General features: G+C 41.7%; 1 protein-coding gene across 4 annotated transcripts in view; it reads left to right on the plus strand.

Annotated features, from left to right (window-relative positions):
* The window catches only part of mllt10 (MLLT10 histone lysine methyltransferase DOT1L cofactor), a 76,582-nt gene that overhangs the window by 46,128 nt on the left and 14,356 nt on the right, over positions 1 to 16,098 (plus strand). For all 4 annotated transcript variants that reach the window (XM_014157127.2, XM_045702037.1, XM_045702035.1 and 1 more), the window contains one exon: positions 12,287 to 12,435. In XM_014157127.2, the coding sequence (XP_014012602.1) occupies positions 12,287 to 12,435 (149 nt within the window). The remainder of the gene's footprint in view (positions 1 to 12,286; positions 12,436 to 16,098) is intronic.

Consider the following 16,098-nt stretch of genomic DNA (forward strand, 5'->3'; position numbering starts at 1 on the left):
ATATATTGTGTGTAGATTGATGAGGGGGGAAAAAACAATTTAGTGCATTTTAGAGTAAGGCTGTAACGTAACAAAATGTGGAAAAGGTCAAGGGGTCTGAATACTTTCTGAATGCACTGTATAGTGTAAGTCAAGATATTGTTTATAGGGAAAATACAAGCAGCATGTTTCATTGCGGCAAACACAACATTACAGTTGTAACTAAATTTGGCAAGAGAAGGCGGCTCAAGAGAATGAACAAAACGCTTGTGAACTGGTTTAAGCCTTCTCAAAAGTTTTGGACAGGCTATATTGCAGCAATTACCAAGAAAGGATTGTGCCTACCATACCCAACAAATGACCGCAATAGGCTAATGATATTTATTTTACAACGGCCTACTTATAACCCATCTTAAACTAAATACGGAGCACACAATTAAAAAGACAGATCAAGCTCAATATAGCCAACAAAAGTCTCAACGGAATGAAACAACACATTTTTCATATTTAAAGAATTGATTTGGATTAATAAATAGGCCTACAATAATAATGATATACAATAATAATTCTAAAACAAATGATAATGAATACAAATAAATCAATTCAAAAATGTCATCCTATCTGAATAGCGAGTTGTGCACAGTACCCTGCATTTGGCCGCGTAAACATTCTTCTCACAACATTACAACTTTTCCATACAGAGGACATTCCCCTTGTAGCAGGGCTCCAGACTAACATTTTGCCCAGTTGGTACTGGTGCTACAGTTTTTCAGTTGCTGGCACCAGCCCATGATCTGGTCGCACCAATTTGTTACCGCGGCATCACGCAATCTAAAAAATGAGTAGGCTTATGTTATAAAGTAAATTCACAGTGCTTTATTAAAATGTGTACTAGTCTACTATGATGGTATTGAAGAAATAATTTGTTTCATCTTATGATGTTGTGATTCAAAGTATTTTAATGTGCAACCTAAGCCAGTGATTGTAATGCATTTTGAGTAGACTATACTATTGTTATATTTTACTGTTAAAATAGGGCTTCAGATATAATTAGTTTTCAACGTAAAAAAACAAACAATTTCGATAGAGGTAAATTTGCATCCATCTTTTTGTGAAATAATATCATGGGCTACTTTATTTGGGGATAATTCATTGCCTAAATAAGTGGAAACTAACTCTAAAGATAATACCCATTGATTGATAGTAGCCATGTATTAATATAACAGTACATTTTAATGTCCAAAAATAACGTTGCAGTTGTAGCCTACCGCCCAATGAGGCCTATGCACTCAGCATTTTGCGCGCTCCCTATATCAAAGCTTATAAAAAAATCCCGCTACGCCCTCCGGCGAACCATCAAACAGGCAAAGCATCAATATAGGACCAAGATCAAATCCTACACACCAGCTCTGACACTCGTTGGATATGGCAGGGCTTGCAAACAATCACGGATTACAAAGGGAAACCCATTCGCAAGGTTTTCAGTGACACAAGCCTAACAGATGAGGTAAATACCTTCTATGCTTGCTTGGAGGCTAGCAAGGCTCAACCATGTATGAGGGCACCAGCTGTTCCAGACGACTGTGTGATCACGCTCTGCGTAGCAGATGTGAGTAACGCCTTTAAACAGGTTAACATTCACAAAGCGGATTACCAGGACGCATACTCTGAGTATGCGCTGACCAGTCTTCACTGACATTTTCAAACTCTCCCTGACCCAGTCTGTAATACCCATATGTTTCAAGCAGACCACCATAGTCCCTGTGGTCAAGAACGCCAAGGTAACCTCGCTAAATGAATATCGCCCTGTAGCACTCACATCTGTAGCCATGAAAGGCTTTGAAAGGCTGGTCATGGCTCACATCAACACCATCGTCCCAAACATCCAGGACCCACTCCAATTGACATACCGCCCCAACAGATCCACAGATGACACAATCTCTATTGCACTCCATACTGCCCTTTGCCACCTGGACAATAGGAACACCTACGTGAGAATGCTGTTCATTGACTACAGTTCAGCGTTCAACACCATAGTGCCCTCCAAGCTCATCACTAAGCTAAGGACCCTGGGATTAAACATCTTTCCTCTGCAACTGTATCCTGAATCTCCTGATGGGCTGCCTCCAGGTGGTGAGGGAAGGCAACAACGCGTCTATCACGCAAACCCTCAACACGGGGGACCCTCAGGGGTGTGTTCTTAGTCCCCTCCTGTACTCCCTGTTCACCCACAACTGCGTGGCCTCACACGACTCAACACCATCAAGTTTGCAGATGACGTAACGGCCTACAGGGAGGTCAGAGACTGCCAACCTCTCCCTCAGTGTTAGCAAGACAAAGGAGCTTATTGAGGACTAAAGGAAACTACGGGCCGATCGCGCCCTCCTCCACATCGACGGGGCGGTAGTGGAGCAGGTCGGGAGCTTTAAGTTCATTGGTGTCACCATCACTAAGGTATGGTCATGGTTCACACACACCAACACAGTCGTGAAGAGGGCACGACAATGCCTCTTCCCCCTCAGGAGGCTCAAAAGATTTGGCATGGACCCTCAGATCCTCAAAAAGTTCTACAGCTGCACCACTGAGAGCATCTTGACTGGCTGCATCACCACTTGTGTATGGCAACTGCTTGGCATCCGACCGCAAGGCGCTACAGAGGGTTGTGCCTACGGCCCAGTACATCACTGGGGCCGAGCTCCCTGACATCCAGGACCTCTAAACCAGGCGGTGTCAGAGAAGGGCCCTAAAAATTGTCAAAGATTCCAGTCACCCAAGTCCTAGACTGTTCTCTCTGCTACTGCATGGCAAGCGGTATGCACCAAGTCTGGAACCAACAGGACCTTGAACCGTTTCTACCCCCAAGCCATAAAACTGCTACATAGTTAGTCCGGGTAGCTATTGGTTAACTATTTAACGATCTGCATTTGACCCTTTTTGCACTAACTCTTTTGACTCATTACATACGCTGCTATTACTGTTTATTATCTATCCTGTTGCCTAGTCACTTTATCCCTACCTATATGTACATATCTAGCTCAATTACCTCGTACCCCTGCACATCAACTCGGTACTGGTACTCTGTGTACCATAGCCATGTTATCGTTATTCATTGTATTTATTCCTCGTGTTATTATTTCTCTTTTTTCTCTGCGTTGTTGGGAAGGGCCCACAAGCAAGTATCTCACTGTTAGTCTACACCTGTTGTTTACGAAGCATGTGACAAATTTGATTTGATTTGTTGCAATTGAGCTCATATTTGAGAGTTGAGAAATTAAAAGTATACCTACAGAAACTGAGAACATCCTCTCTCCATCTGTGACAACAGGACAGCTGTGTGTTCCCAGCAATTGGATGAAAAAATGTTATACAATCAGAACACTTCTTCCTCCCGGGAAAGGAGAGAGTGGCTCACTCGATACAGTAGCAGGCACCAGCAATACAGAGACAGTCAGGAAGACACTTTCATTACAGGAATCATGAGGGTGATGTACTTGGCTGTGTGACCAAATCAGGATTTTAGTCTCCTAAAAATTAAGACGTTTTGAGTGAGGTGAATGAATGTGCAGCCCGCACCGACGCAACCAATACATTTTTTAAAATTTCACAGCCAAGTCACATGGTCTCAAAATGTGGCTTAAAGGTCACAGTCTGGAACCCTGCCTTGAAGGATTCTCACTATAGGCATACTCTCTTTGTTTTAATTCAATGATTGTGTGTGTGAACGTGAGTGTTTGATGAATGAAGGTGAAATGGGGGTTAGATTTGGGCTGAGTTAATGTTTGATAGTACGGAGGGTGTGTGTGGGTGGAGGTTAATCAGTGCTGTTTAATGTCATCGGGAGGGCAGCTTGGGTTAAAGTGGTCTTCATGTTTTGCAGTACAGGCAGGACTCCAGCCGTCTGATCTGATGTTGGCTGCGGATCAGTGTAGTAGTATTCTCCCTTGCTTAACCCTCTCTAAACCTGCATACATCTCTCCTGGAGAGACCTGATGGCTAGAGACAACCACACACACCAAGGTTTCCATTAGCTGGCAAAAAATGTTTAAGCCGTTAAGTAGAACTGCTGTGGTCAAAATGACCAGGACAAAAAAATTTTAAATACCAGTCGATGCTAATACATTTCACCATCATGCTTATCGGTCTATAGGTTAATATGTATAATTTTGTGGAATCAAATTAGCCTTTGTATTTTCGTTAACCTGTTTAGGATCGGGGGCAGTATTTTCACGGCCGGATAAAAAAAACGTACCCGATTTAATCTGGTTATTACTCCTGCCCAGAATATGCATATAATTGTTTGATTTGGATAGAAAACACCCTAAAGTTTCTAAAACTGTTTGAACGGTGTCTGTGAGTATAACAGAACTCATATGTCAGGCCAAAACCTGAGAAGATTCTATACAGGAAGTGCCCTGTCTGACTATTTCTTGGCCTTCTATAGCGTCTTTATCGAAAACAGAGGATCTCTGCTGTAACGTGACATTTTCTAAGGCTCTCAGAAGGCGCCAGAACGGGGAATGATGACTCTGCAGTCCCTGGGCGAAAAACAGTAGGGCATTTGGAAAGTGGTCGATCTGAGCACAATTACACGGGCGCGCGTGCATGTGAAGAGTCCATTTTACATTTTCAGTGTTTGAACGAAAACAAGGTCTCCCGGTCGGAATATTATCGCTATTTTACGAGAAAAATCGCATAAAAATGGATTTTAAACAGCGTTTGACATGCTTCGAAGTACGGTAATGGAATATTTTGAATTTTTTTGTCACGAAACACGCCGGCGGGTCACCCTTCGGATAGTGTCTTGAACGCAAGAACAAACGCAGCTATTTGGATATAACTATGGAATATTTGGAACCAAAACAACATTGGGTGTTGAAGTAGAAGTCCTGGGAGTGCATTCTGACGAAGAACAGCAAAGGTAATCCAATTTTTCTTATAGTAAATCTGAGTTTGGTGAGTGCCAAACTTGGTGGGTGTCAAAATAGCTAGCCATGATGGCCGGGCTATCTACTCAGAATATTTCAAAATGTGCTTTCACCGAAAAGCTATTTTAAAATCGGACACCGCGATTGCAGAAAGGAGTTCTGTATCTATAATTCTTAAAATAATTTATGTTTTTTGTGAACGTTTATCGTGAGTAATTTAGTAAATTCACCGGAAGTTTTCGGTGGGTATGCTAGTTCTGAACGTCACATGCTAATGTAAAAAGCTGTTTTTTGATATAAATATGAACTTGATTGAACAAAACCTGCATGTATTGTATAACATAATGTCCTAGGAGTGTCATCTGATGAAGATCATCAAAGGTTAGTGCTGCGTTTAGCTGTGGTTTTGGTTTTTGTGACATTATATGCTAGCTTGAAAAATGGGTGTCTGATTATTTCTGGCTGGGTACTCTCCTGACAATCTAATGTTTTGCTTTCGCTGTAAAGCCTTTTGGATATCGGACAGTGTGGTTAGATTAACGAGAGTCTTATCTTTCAAATGGTGTAAAATAGTCCTATGTTTGAGAACTTTGAATTATGACATTTTGTGGATTTAAATTTGGCGCTCTGATGTGTCACTGGCTGTTGAATAGTGCGGGACGATTTCGTCCCACCTACCCTAGAGAGGTTAATCATGCATTTTATTTTTCCAACACAACTATCACACGCACAGCATACAGAGCCTATTTTGACCTGGATTTCTCCTGCAGCTTCTCAGATAAATGCAATCGCGTTAAAAAACAATTTGGTGCATGATTTAAAAATAGCTATTTTTATTTCTCAACTGGTAATTGAAACGGCAAGCTCTAACCCAACTTTGCTATTTGGTGATTATTTTGGCGTTTATTTGTACTTTATGTTCACAAAATGTATCTGCTATCATTTCTTATAACCGACAGGAACTTTTGAACATAAGATCAGCAGTTACCCCAATTTCGACTTTGACTCATCTGCCCTGGGCTCTTTCTGTAATTCCGACCCAATTTTCGGGGTATCCAAGAGGAAACGCTGGCATTTGTGGCAAGAAAGGGGTAATCCTGCCAGGATTAAGGCGAAGGGAAAACCGGCCACCTCTTCCCTCCATTCTATTGGTCACTTGATAATAAGATGGATGACGTTCGAACGTGGATTTGCTACCAACGGGACTCTCTAAACTGCAATATTCTCTGCTTTTCTGAAGCATGGCTTTTGGACAATGGATATCCAACTGGATGGATTCTCCATTCACCGAGTGGACAGTAGAGGAAGAGGAGGCGTGTGCCTCTTCATCAACAACAATTGGTGTTCTGACTCGAGCGCAGTGGTAGTATTGACGCTGATTTTAGTTTGTCATCATTTAGACTAATTTACAAACTTCCATCAACAAGTCTCCTTAGCCTCTCAAGCAAGCATACAAGGCCCTACCTTGTCCACCATTCTGCAAATCAGATCATAACTCCATACTCCTGCTTCCTGTTTACAAGCAGAAGCTCAAACGGGAAGCACCTGTGACTCGTGCCATTAAGAAATGAATCAGAGATTATGCCACGGGTCGGTTTGCTACCGCTGATTGGAATATGTTCCAAGATTCCCCTGATAACATCGACGAGCTAACCACCTCCGTCACCGGCTTCATAAGGAAATGCATCGGTGACTTGTCCCCACCGTGAAGGTTCGCTGGTTCCCCAATCAAAAGCCCTGGATTAAGACTGAGGTTGGTGCTACGGTAAAGGACAGGGCTACCGCACACTGGGCCATCACAGACAACCCTGATGCTACTACTGAGAATAGGAGCAAGTACAGGAAGTTGGCGACGACCTCTGCAGAGTCATCAAGTGGGCAAAAGGACAATATAGGAATAAAGTGGAATCATATTTACGTAGGCTCCGAGGCCCATCCCATGTGGCAGGGGCTACAGTCCATTACGGATTACAAAAGAAGACCCAGATAAACTCTACACATTTTATGCACGCTTTAACAATAACAACACCATACCGTGCGTGAGGGCCCTCACCGAAACCAGAGGACTGGATGATCTGGCAGACCCATTCAGTCATTTTAAACCTCATTGTCTCACAGGGGTATTTGTGCTTTGTCCGCTCCTGTACTCCCTGTTCACCCTCAACGACAGTAAAATCAAGGAGTTGACCGTAGACTACAGGAAACGGGGGCAAGCAAGCCCCCATCCACATCGACTGGGCTGCAGTGTAGTGGGTCGATAGCTTCAAGTTCCCCTGGGTCCAAGTACTGAAAAAAGGTTCACACGCACAGTTGTGAAGAAGGCGTGACAGCGCCTCTTCCCCCTCAGAAGGTTGAAAAGGTTTGGCATGGGGCCTCAAATCCTCAAAGGTTCTGCAGCTGCACCATTGAGAGCATTTTGACTAGCTGCATCACTGCTTGGTATGGCAACAGCACCGCCTTCGATCACATGGCTCTGCAGAGGGTGATGCAGACAGTCAAGTACATCACTGGGCCGAGCTTCCTGCAATCCAGGACCTCTATATCAGGCGGTGTGAAAGGAATGCCCAGAATTGTTAAGGACTCCAGCCACCCAAGCTATAGACTATTCTCTCTTCTTCCGCACGAAATACGGTACCGGTGGATCAAGTCTGACACAACAGGCTCCTGAACAGTTTCTATCCCCAAGCCATAAGACTGCTAAATAGATAACAAAATGGCTACACGGATTATCAAAGTTGACCCTTGTATTTATCTCTCTGCACTCTCAGGACTCTACACACTCACACACACGGACACTCGCATACAGTCTTAATTTACGCTGCTGCTACTCTGTTTATCATACATCCTGATGCCTAGTCACCTTAGCCCTATACTTATCTTCCTCTTATCACTCCAATATCCCTGCACATTGTAAATATGGTATTGGAATTGACCCTATTTATAGCTTCTTACTTTCTTCTGGTGTCCCTATTTCTTGTTTTTTTTTGTTCATATTATGAGGCATGTCTTACCTTGCTTCAAAGTAGCCTATAGGCAAACTCTGACCATGGAAACGTGGAGGCAATTATTCATAGGCAGCACGTGAGTTTCATGTTGGGGAAGATTAAAATTGTTCCTACCATTTCTACTGTTCTTCGTGCCAGTTAGGATTTTTATATGCGCATTGTCGTGGAACAGTTTCATTTCAATAATGTCTTAGTTTCTCAAAATCATTGTCGCGTGGTTAATCATAAAAATGTAAATACATTTCAGAAGTTAAGTCTACTAATGCGAGATCACCAGCCTTCACCATATGATAGACCGTGAGGCCAGGTACTTCTATGCGTGCTCAGGCGCTAGCACTCATTCAACATTATCAGCACAGAGAAACCAGACACATGCTAATTTCTCACATTAAGCATGAAAAAATGGACAAATCTCGTAAATGATTATGAAATAAACCAAAACTTGTTTCTCATAAGTGTCGCAGGTTGTGAACTCTGCAGACAGTGTTCCACTCCGAGAATGAGAAAGGTAAATGACTCACTAATACAGGCATTAACAGAAATTAATGTAACCAAATAATGGGAATTAACATTACATTTACTACTGGTGACATGTAAAGGGGAATTGATGTAAAAAAATTTAAAAAATAATGAAAGGGCAAACTATTCACACAATGAAACAATGAATGGGCAAGAATTGGCGGGAGACAGCTGAGCCATTCTGGAGAGGCTCGCCTATATCTTCGACATACCCTTCCCTTCTTGTCTCAACATTTTAAATTATACTCAAGACACATTACCTTCACACGTTTTATGCTTTTCATTTACATCCGCTACTCAATAATTTAAAAGAAACTAATGATCCTCGATTCCTCTCTGGCTGTTATGCTTTCTGGTGAAGTATTTTGAAGTATTTTCTTTCTTTCTGTATAGACGGGAGTAATTATATAATTTTGATATGTATTTCCATTTACTTCCCTATTGGACCACTGTTTCTCTCCTGCTCTATTTGTTTTCATCAACCAGGGCCTAAAATGTACTTTTTGGTCCACCAGTCACTGGCAGGTAGATGAAAAAAATCTACCAGCCCAAATATTTTTGGGCCATAATTACTTTTTAACAAAACTAATAATAAATAAAACAGATGACCATGCTTTGTAATGTTTCTAAAATAAGACATGTATTAGTAAGAAGTAATGTGGTATATTGTTGAATTTCATTTAAAAAAATTGTGACCTCAGTCTTTTAATCAAAATATCAGAGCCAAAATGTTCAACTGCCCCTTTAAGGGCGGGAGGTTACCGTGGTAACAGGGCGATATGTGAGAGATTTGGTATCTGACTAGGGCGCCTCTTCGCTATCAGTTGAAGCAGCAGACTCAAACTAACATTTTGAAAAACAACTGAGCTTGTGAACAAAACAATGTAAATAGCCAAGAAACATGAGGACAAAGTCAAATTAGACCAGCTTTTATGCCTGTGCACAGCGCCTCCAAAAATGAATTTATCAGCACTTCACTCAGTGAGCTCAGCTCCCCTGCCAGGCAGTGTTGTTGCGCGAGGTGGGACATAAATTATAATCCTATTTGTGCAATTAGCAGCTATGAAACAAAACAGCAGAAATAAAGCTACTGCAGTATTTTTCTAACTCTAATGTGCTTATGCTTTTGACAATTTTTATTTGCGAATGAAATGCTCCCACTGTAGAGCCCTGCAAATTGATCATGCGCCAAAGTGACTGGTGAAATAGACATTCTTACCCGCCAATGCCTAAATCTACCCGATTTTGGCGGGGGTTAATTGTGTGCCCTGATATCAACTTTCTTTTGTTGTCCAGAAGCCACAGGCAGAATCCTAGTCATATTAGCAACCCGTCCTAGTTGTTGCATCTTTGGATTCCTCTTTCTAAGTTTCTAACATAAATGTTCATCTCTGTCATATATGGAACTTCTATCAGGTGCATTGTTTAGAATGGTGTGTTTTCCCAGGTGCGCTATTTGAATGGAGTTTTCCCACATTGCATTTTGGCAAATGTTTGAAAATGATGTTTTATTGGCTGCTTCATTACATGAGTTGCATGTTCTGTTAAGACGCATTTTCATAATCTACATGTGATTTCTGTCATTCTGATCACCATGGGTGGAAGCCCTAATGGGTTATGTACCTAATGCATATGGGTCTGGTAAATTTCTCACGTTGTCCCGCGCTGAATTTTCCTAACGCAAACCATGACACACACACATATTATTGGAGGCTGAGATGTGGTGGGTCCCTGGCTTGAGGGGGTTACTAGGGGTTGAGCGGTTTCCAGGGGGGATATATGGAGGGGGTGAGGAAGGGTGATGTTGGTAAGTCCTAATTGATCACTTTGATTGATTCCCGATTGGACAGTCCTACGCCAATGCAGCTGAGCTAATGCGGCTTGTCCACACTCACACAGAGCTATGTCTTACTATACTTGTGAGGACTGTTCTCCCTAACTCCTAAGCCTAGCCCCTAAGCCTAAAATGGCGTTTTAACAAGTGAGGACCGGCAAAATAGTTGCTTTACTATTCTTGTGAGGAGTTCTGGTACTCAAATCAAACTTTATTTGTCACATGCGCCGAATACAACAAGTGTAGACCTTACTGTGAAATGCTTACTTACAAGCCCTTAACCAACAGTTCAGTTCAAGAAGAGTTAAGAAAATATTTACCAAGTAGACTAAAGTAAAAAAAAAAAAAATCAAAAGTAACACAATAAAATAACAATAACGAGGCTATATACAGGGGGTACCGGTTCCGAGTCAGTGTGCAGGGTACAGGTTAGTCAAGGTAAATTGTACATGTAGGTAGCGGTAAAGTGACTCTGCATAGATAATAAACAGCGAGTAGCAGCAGTGTACAAATTAAATGTGGGGGTCAATGTAGATAGTCCGGTGGCCATTTGATTAATTGTTCAGCAGTCTTATGGCTTGGGGGTAGAAGCTGTTAAGGAGCCTACTTGTGTATACTCAGAAGTATAGTAAAATGTGAACACACACCCTCCATCCTTTATTCTGTGTTGTTGATGATTAACTAGGGTCCATAAAAGCATATTCACTACACAACACTACTGTGTTGACATGATAAATGTAACCCCACCGTTGATGTATTGGCCCAGTGGTAAATGGAGGCTTGCTTTGGAATATGGATATATGTAGGCTAGGCGTAGCAATCTCTAACCCATTTTTAATTTTTAATTACAAGACTGGCTTATTACTTATGTTAGATTTGTATACAATTTATGATGGCATCAGATTAAGTAGAGTAATTTAGTCAGTTTAGTCTGATTTTAACATTAATATCTGGTAATTGTGGATTGTCTTATCAACAATATTGCGTAGGTTAGGAGATGTGTTCTATTGTGTTTGTATGACCTGAGGAGAAGTCTTGGAGTTTCTGCAGTACATGATCTCTCGTTTTCCTTCGTTCTCCATCTTGCACTCTCATGCACAAAGCACTCTTGTTCCTCTAGTGAATATGTGCTGCCCACAGCCATTCAGCCTTTTGTGGGGTGAGGGGGGCCTCTCACTCCTACTCCCCCCTCCCTAGGGGTCACTAAGGGGCAGGGGCAGAGTTTATACCTGTGTGTGTGTGTGTGTGTGTGTGTGTGTGTGTGTGTGTGTGTGTGTGTGTGTGTGTGTGTGTGAAATCAATAAAACAGCAGCAGCAACAACTTAACAGATAGAGGGCATGTGATGGGGGAGGTACATGAATATGAATGGAGCTTCCCCCCCTTTCCCCCAGTATAAAAAGCTGTGTGTATGTGTGTGATAGAACAATGTGTGAGTCATCAGATTTCTGCTTGTTATTCTGGGTCAGTGGCAGGACAGACCTCCATCCACTGTGTTTTTAATATGTAGTTGTGTGTTTGTGTACAGCAGGGGTCGGCAACAGGCGGCTGTGGGGCAAATTCGCCCCATAGTTTTTAGTTTTCAGCTAAAAACAATTTTTTATTTAGGAAATCTATTCCCATGTATTCACACGCATAAAAAGAGACATGATTGTCTCAATCTACTTTAGGTATGGAATTATTTATTTTCAAAGGCAGTCACATTTTCACCTAAATTGTGATCAATTTGCAGTGTACAAATTATTACAATTTTGTTCCGGCCCCCTAACTATCTACTCTGACAAAAAGCAGCCTGCGGCTGAATCTAGTTGCCTATCCCTGGTGTACAGGGTACATGTGTGAGAATGTGTTTGTTGTTGATTTGGTCCAGCCCACTCGTTCATGGTACCACACACACACACACACTACTGTACTGCACACAACTCATATAAACACGAGACAATGAAGATTAGTTTATTTTCATGATTATGAAAAAGTATGATGATGATAAAAGTTATGTTGATGATGGTGATGTCTCTCCTTGTAGGTGCGTTCTCCAGTTGTGACGTGTCGTCAGGGGTGGGACCTGCTCCCATGAGTGGAGCTAACTCTGAGTTGCAACAGCCGATGGCCTCCCTAGCTCCTCCCAGTCCCTTCACTACCACAGCCCCCATGATCAACACGGTCTCCCCCCATGTGAGTACATACACACACCACAGACACAGACTAGGCCAGTGCTGAACAGTCAGATCAACATTATTATTGTCAGAGACCTACTAGTTATATTAAGTTCAAATAGGTTTTCAAAAGGATGAGAGGAGTTCTCAGGGCTGTGACGATCTTGGCATTTTGGATGATGGTTATTGGGCAGCCAAATGGCAGCGATAACCGTTTGAATAGCAAAACATATATAGAGTACCAGTCAAAAGTTTGGACACACCTACTCATTCAAGGGTTTTTCTTTATTTGTACAATTTTCTACATTGTAGAATAATAGTGAAGACATCAAAACTATGAAATATCACATATGGAATCATGTAGTAACCAAAAAAGTGTTCAACAAATCAAAATATATTTTATATTTTGAGATTCTTCAAAGTAGCCACCCTTTGCCTTGATGACAAGTTTGCACACTCTTGACATTCTCTCAACCAGCTTCATGACTACCGTGTCTCGCCACCTTGACCTGGATGAGGGCAAGGTTCTTGGCAGTTTGGCGAAGTACACTTCCAAGCAAGAGCTTTGGGATGGAGATGCAATATGGCAGTCATGCCAACATATCTCATCAGCCACCTGTTGGAAGGGACTTTGTGGATCTGAGGCTCTTTCCCCTGTTGCCTCCATCATCCTCCAAATCCCACCATCGGCCGCCTCAGAGCGCAACTGGTCCTTGTTTGGGAACACACACACACCAAAGCACGCAACAGGCTGACCAATACAAGGGTTGAGAAATTGGTGGCCATCCGGGCAAATGTGAGGCTTTTTGAGCCTGACAACGAGCCGTCCTCAACAAGGTTGGAAAGTGACAGTGAAGATGAGGCCTCAGAGTCTGATTTTCAAGAGGTGGACATTGAGGAGGTCCAGGAAGAAGACATGGAAGCCTGAGAGGAAGCCAACCAAGCTTTAGTTTCTAGACTATCTTTTTCAGATGCATGTTGAAAACGTTTTTGGGAGATGCAATGGATCATAGGGGATCATTCAATATTTTCTTTCTTTTGTTCAGTGAAAATCATCCCATATGAAGAGTCAACAAATTTTATTCAAGTTAAATTCGTAACAAATTTATTTAAAAAAAAATCTATTGGAAGGATTTAATCATTTGCATTTATGTCTACTTATGATAAGGTAAAAGGTTTATGTTTCTGTCTCCATATGCTATTGTAAATATATCCAATGCAAAAAATATCTGCATTTAAATGGTATTAATATTAATTCCTTTTTTCAATTCTATAAATCTATTTTAGAATAAGACGGAATAAAGTGTCTCACAAGATTAAAACCTCTAGGGTTTTCCTGAGTGCGAGGAGTGTATGTTTGTGCCAAAAAAACACATTGTTCCTACTCGATCAGGTGTAATGTGCTTCGTGACTTCCGAAATCAAAACCCCCAAATATGTTATCTCTTGTTTCGCTGGTTGTACTTTCCCATGTGATGCCTCGTGACCGTGCTCTACCAAATAGTTTACTAATGTGGTGATGTCTGGCATGAGTTTCCTCGTCTCTTTTTACGCAAATAACAAATCACTACATACTGTATCAACACAGACCCCCTTAAATTTCCACCCTTTTAGCGATTGTTTTAATTCTCGCAAGAATTATCCCAAAATTAGATCCATACCCATCGCAATGTAAAGTTATCCGGGCATTGTTACTGGTCCCATGTTCAAAGACATGGGTAGTAGTCGTATCGCTTTAGATTCTGCCCATGTCACCACTAAATATAATACTTTTGCTGTCGTAAATTTAGCCAGTGGTGCCCCTACATTCAATTTTCGAATGACCAATGGCTCAACACACTACGCTAATAACCATAATAATATACACTACCGTTCCAAAGTTTGGGGTCCCATTAATTAAATACAGTGAAGACATTGTTAATGTTGTAAATGACTACTGTAGCTGGAGAGAGCTGATTTTTAATGGAATATCTACATAGGCGCGATCTACATAGGCGTACGGGCCCATTATCAGCAACCATCACTCCTGTGTGCCAATGGCTTTTCCCATGTTATCAAAAGCGTTGGTGACTTACTGTGCTGCTGGCAACAATTTGAATTTTACGTTCAATTTTACATTATTTTCCCCCGACATTTACTGACACCGGCCATATTCAATGGGTGTTGAGCGTTCGTAAATTCATAAGTTATTCTGCGCTCTGGTACATTCAGATGAGTGCTCTGAAATCCGAGCAGATAGCCAGAGCGAACTCACGAAGCACCCAAATTAACAATGTCCAATGAGAATGCACAATGACTATACCATTTAGCTAAGCTAAGAATGCCGTAATTAATCACGTCAATAAACTTTGGGTAGTTAGATGGCATATAGTTAATATACTGGAAAGTTCAATATATTAGTAGCCAACGAACGTTAGGTAACTAGCTAACATATATTACCGGTTCATACTGCTGTAATGATATGCTATGCGGTTCAGGATAGCGTAACTAACAAATTGTCATAATTAATTAAAGCAATGCATTTGTATCCGCTTTCGCATATTTCCCGTCAGCAGGGAAATGCTGCCCAGTTTTATCCATGATTGGATTTTTTCCATATTCGAGCTGAATTGGTAGAATACTCTTGCTCTTATTTTAGTGCCTCTATGGTTTTGCTATAGTTTTACCTCTTCCTGACCATGGCCAGAGTGTTTAGATTTACTCACTCACGGCTCTAATATGTGCTGATTAAAATAATAATAATAATTCTAAGGTAGTGATACCCAATTCCCCACAGTGTAGTTATGGTATTTGTGCCTTTTTAATTGGTAACGGTTTCGATACCTTGAATTAGAAACAATACTGGAACGTCTGCCAATTTACTACTGGAGAATATGTTCCTTTATTCGATCACACTGTGCAGCCAGTCGGGCTGATAGGGTCCATCGTCCATCCATAATATAAATCTCTCATCAATACACACACTCAGGAAACAAAAATAGACACACAAAACAAACAGTATTTGGTTAGGAACGTCTTCCTTTCTTGTAATTTGAAAAGAGTAATTTCTTCTCCATCTAAATATATTTGAACCAGACGAGCTAAATCACTTCTATGCTCGCTTCGAGGCAAGCAACACAGAGGCATGCATGAGAGCATCAGCTGTTCCGGACGACTGTGTGATCATGCTCTCCGTAGCCGACGTGAGTAAGACCTTGAACCAGGTCAACATACACAAGGCTGCGGGGCCAGACGGATTGCCAGGACGTGTGCTTCGTACATGTGCTGACCAACTGGCAGGTGTCTTCACTGACATTTTCAACATGTCCCTGATTGAGTCTGTAATACCAACATGTTTCAAGCAGACCACCATAGTCCCTGTGCCCAAGAACACAAAGGCAACCTGCCTAAATGACTACAGACCCGTAGCACTCACGTCCGTAGCCATGAAGTGCTTTGAAAGGTTGGTAATGGCTCACAACACCATTATCCCAGAAACTCTAGACCCACTCCAATTTGCATACCGCCCAAACAGATCCACAGATGATGCAATCTCTATTGCATTCCACACTGCCCTTTCCCACCTGGACAAAAGGTACACTTATGTGAGAATGCTATTCATTGACTACAGCTCAGCGTTCAACACCATAGTACCCTCAAAGCTCATCACTAAGCTAAGGATCCTGGGACTAAACACCTCCCTC

This window comes from Salmo salar, chromosome ssa19 (assembly GCF_905237065.1).
Source record: "Salmo salar chromosome ssa19, Ssal_v3.1, whole genome shotgun sequence".
Taxonomy (NCBI): Eukaryota; Metazoa; Chordata; class Actinopteri; order Salmoniformes; family Salmonidae; genus Salmo; species Salmo salar.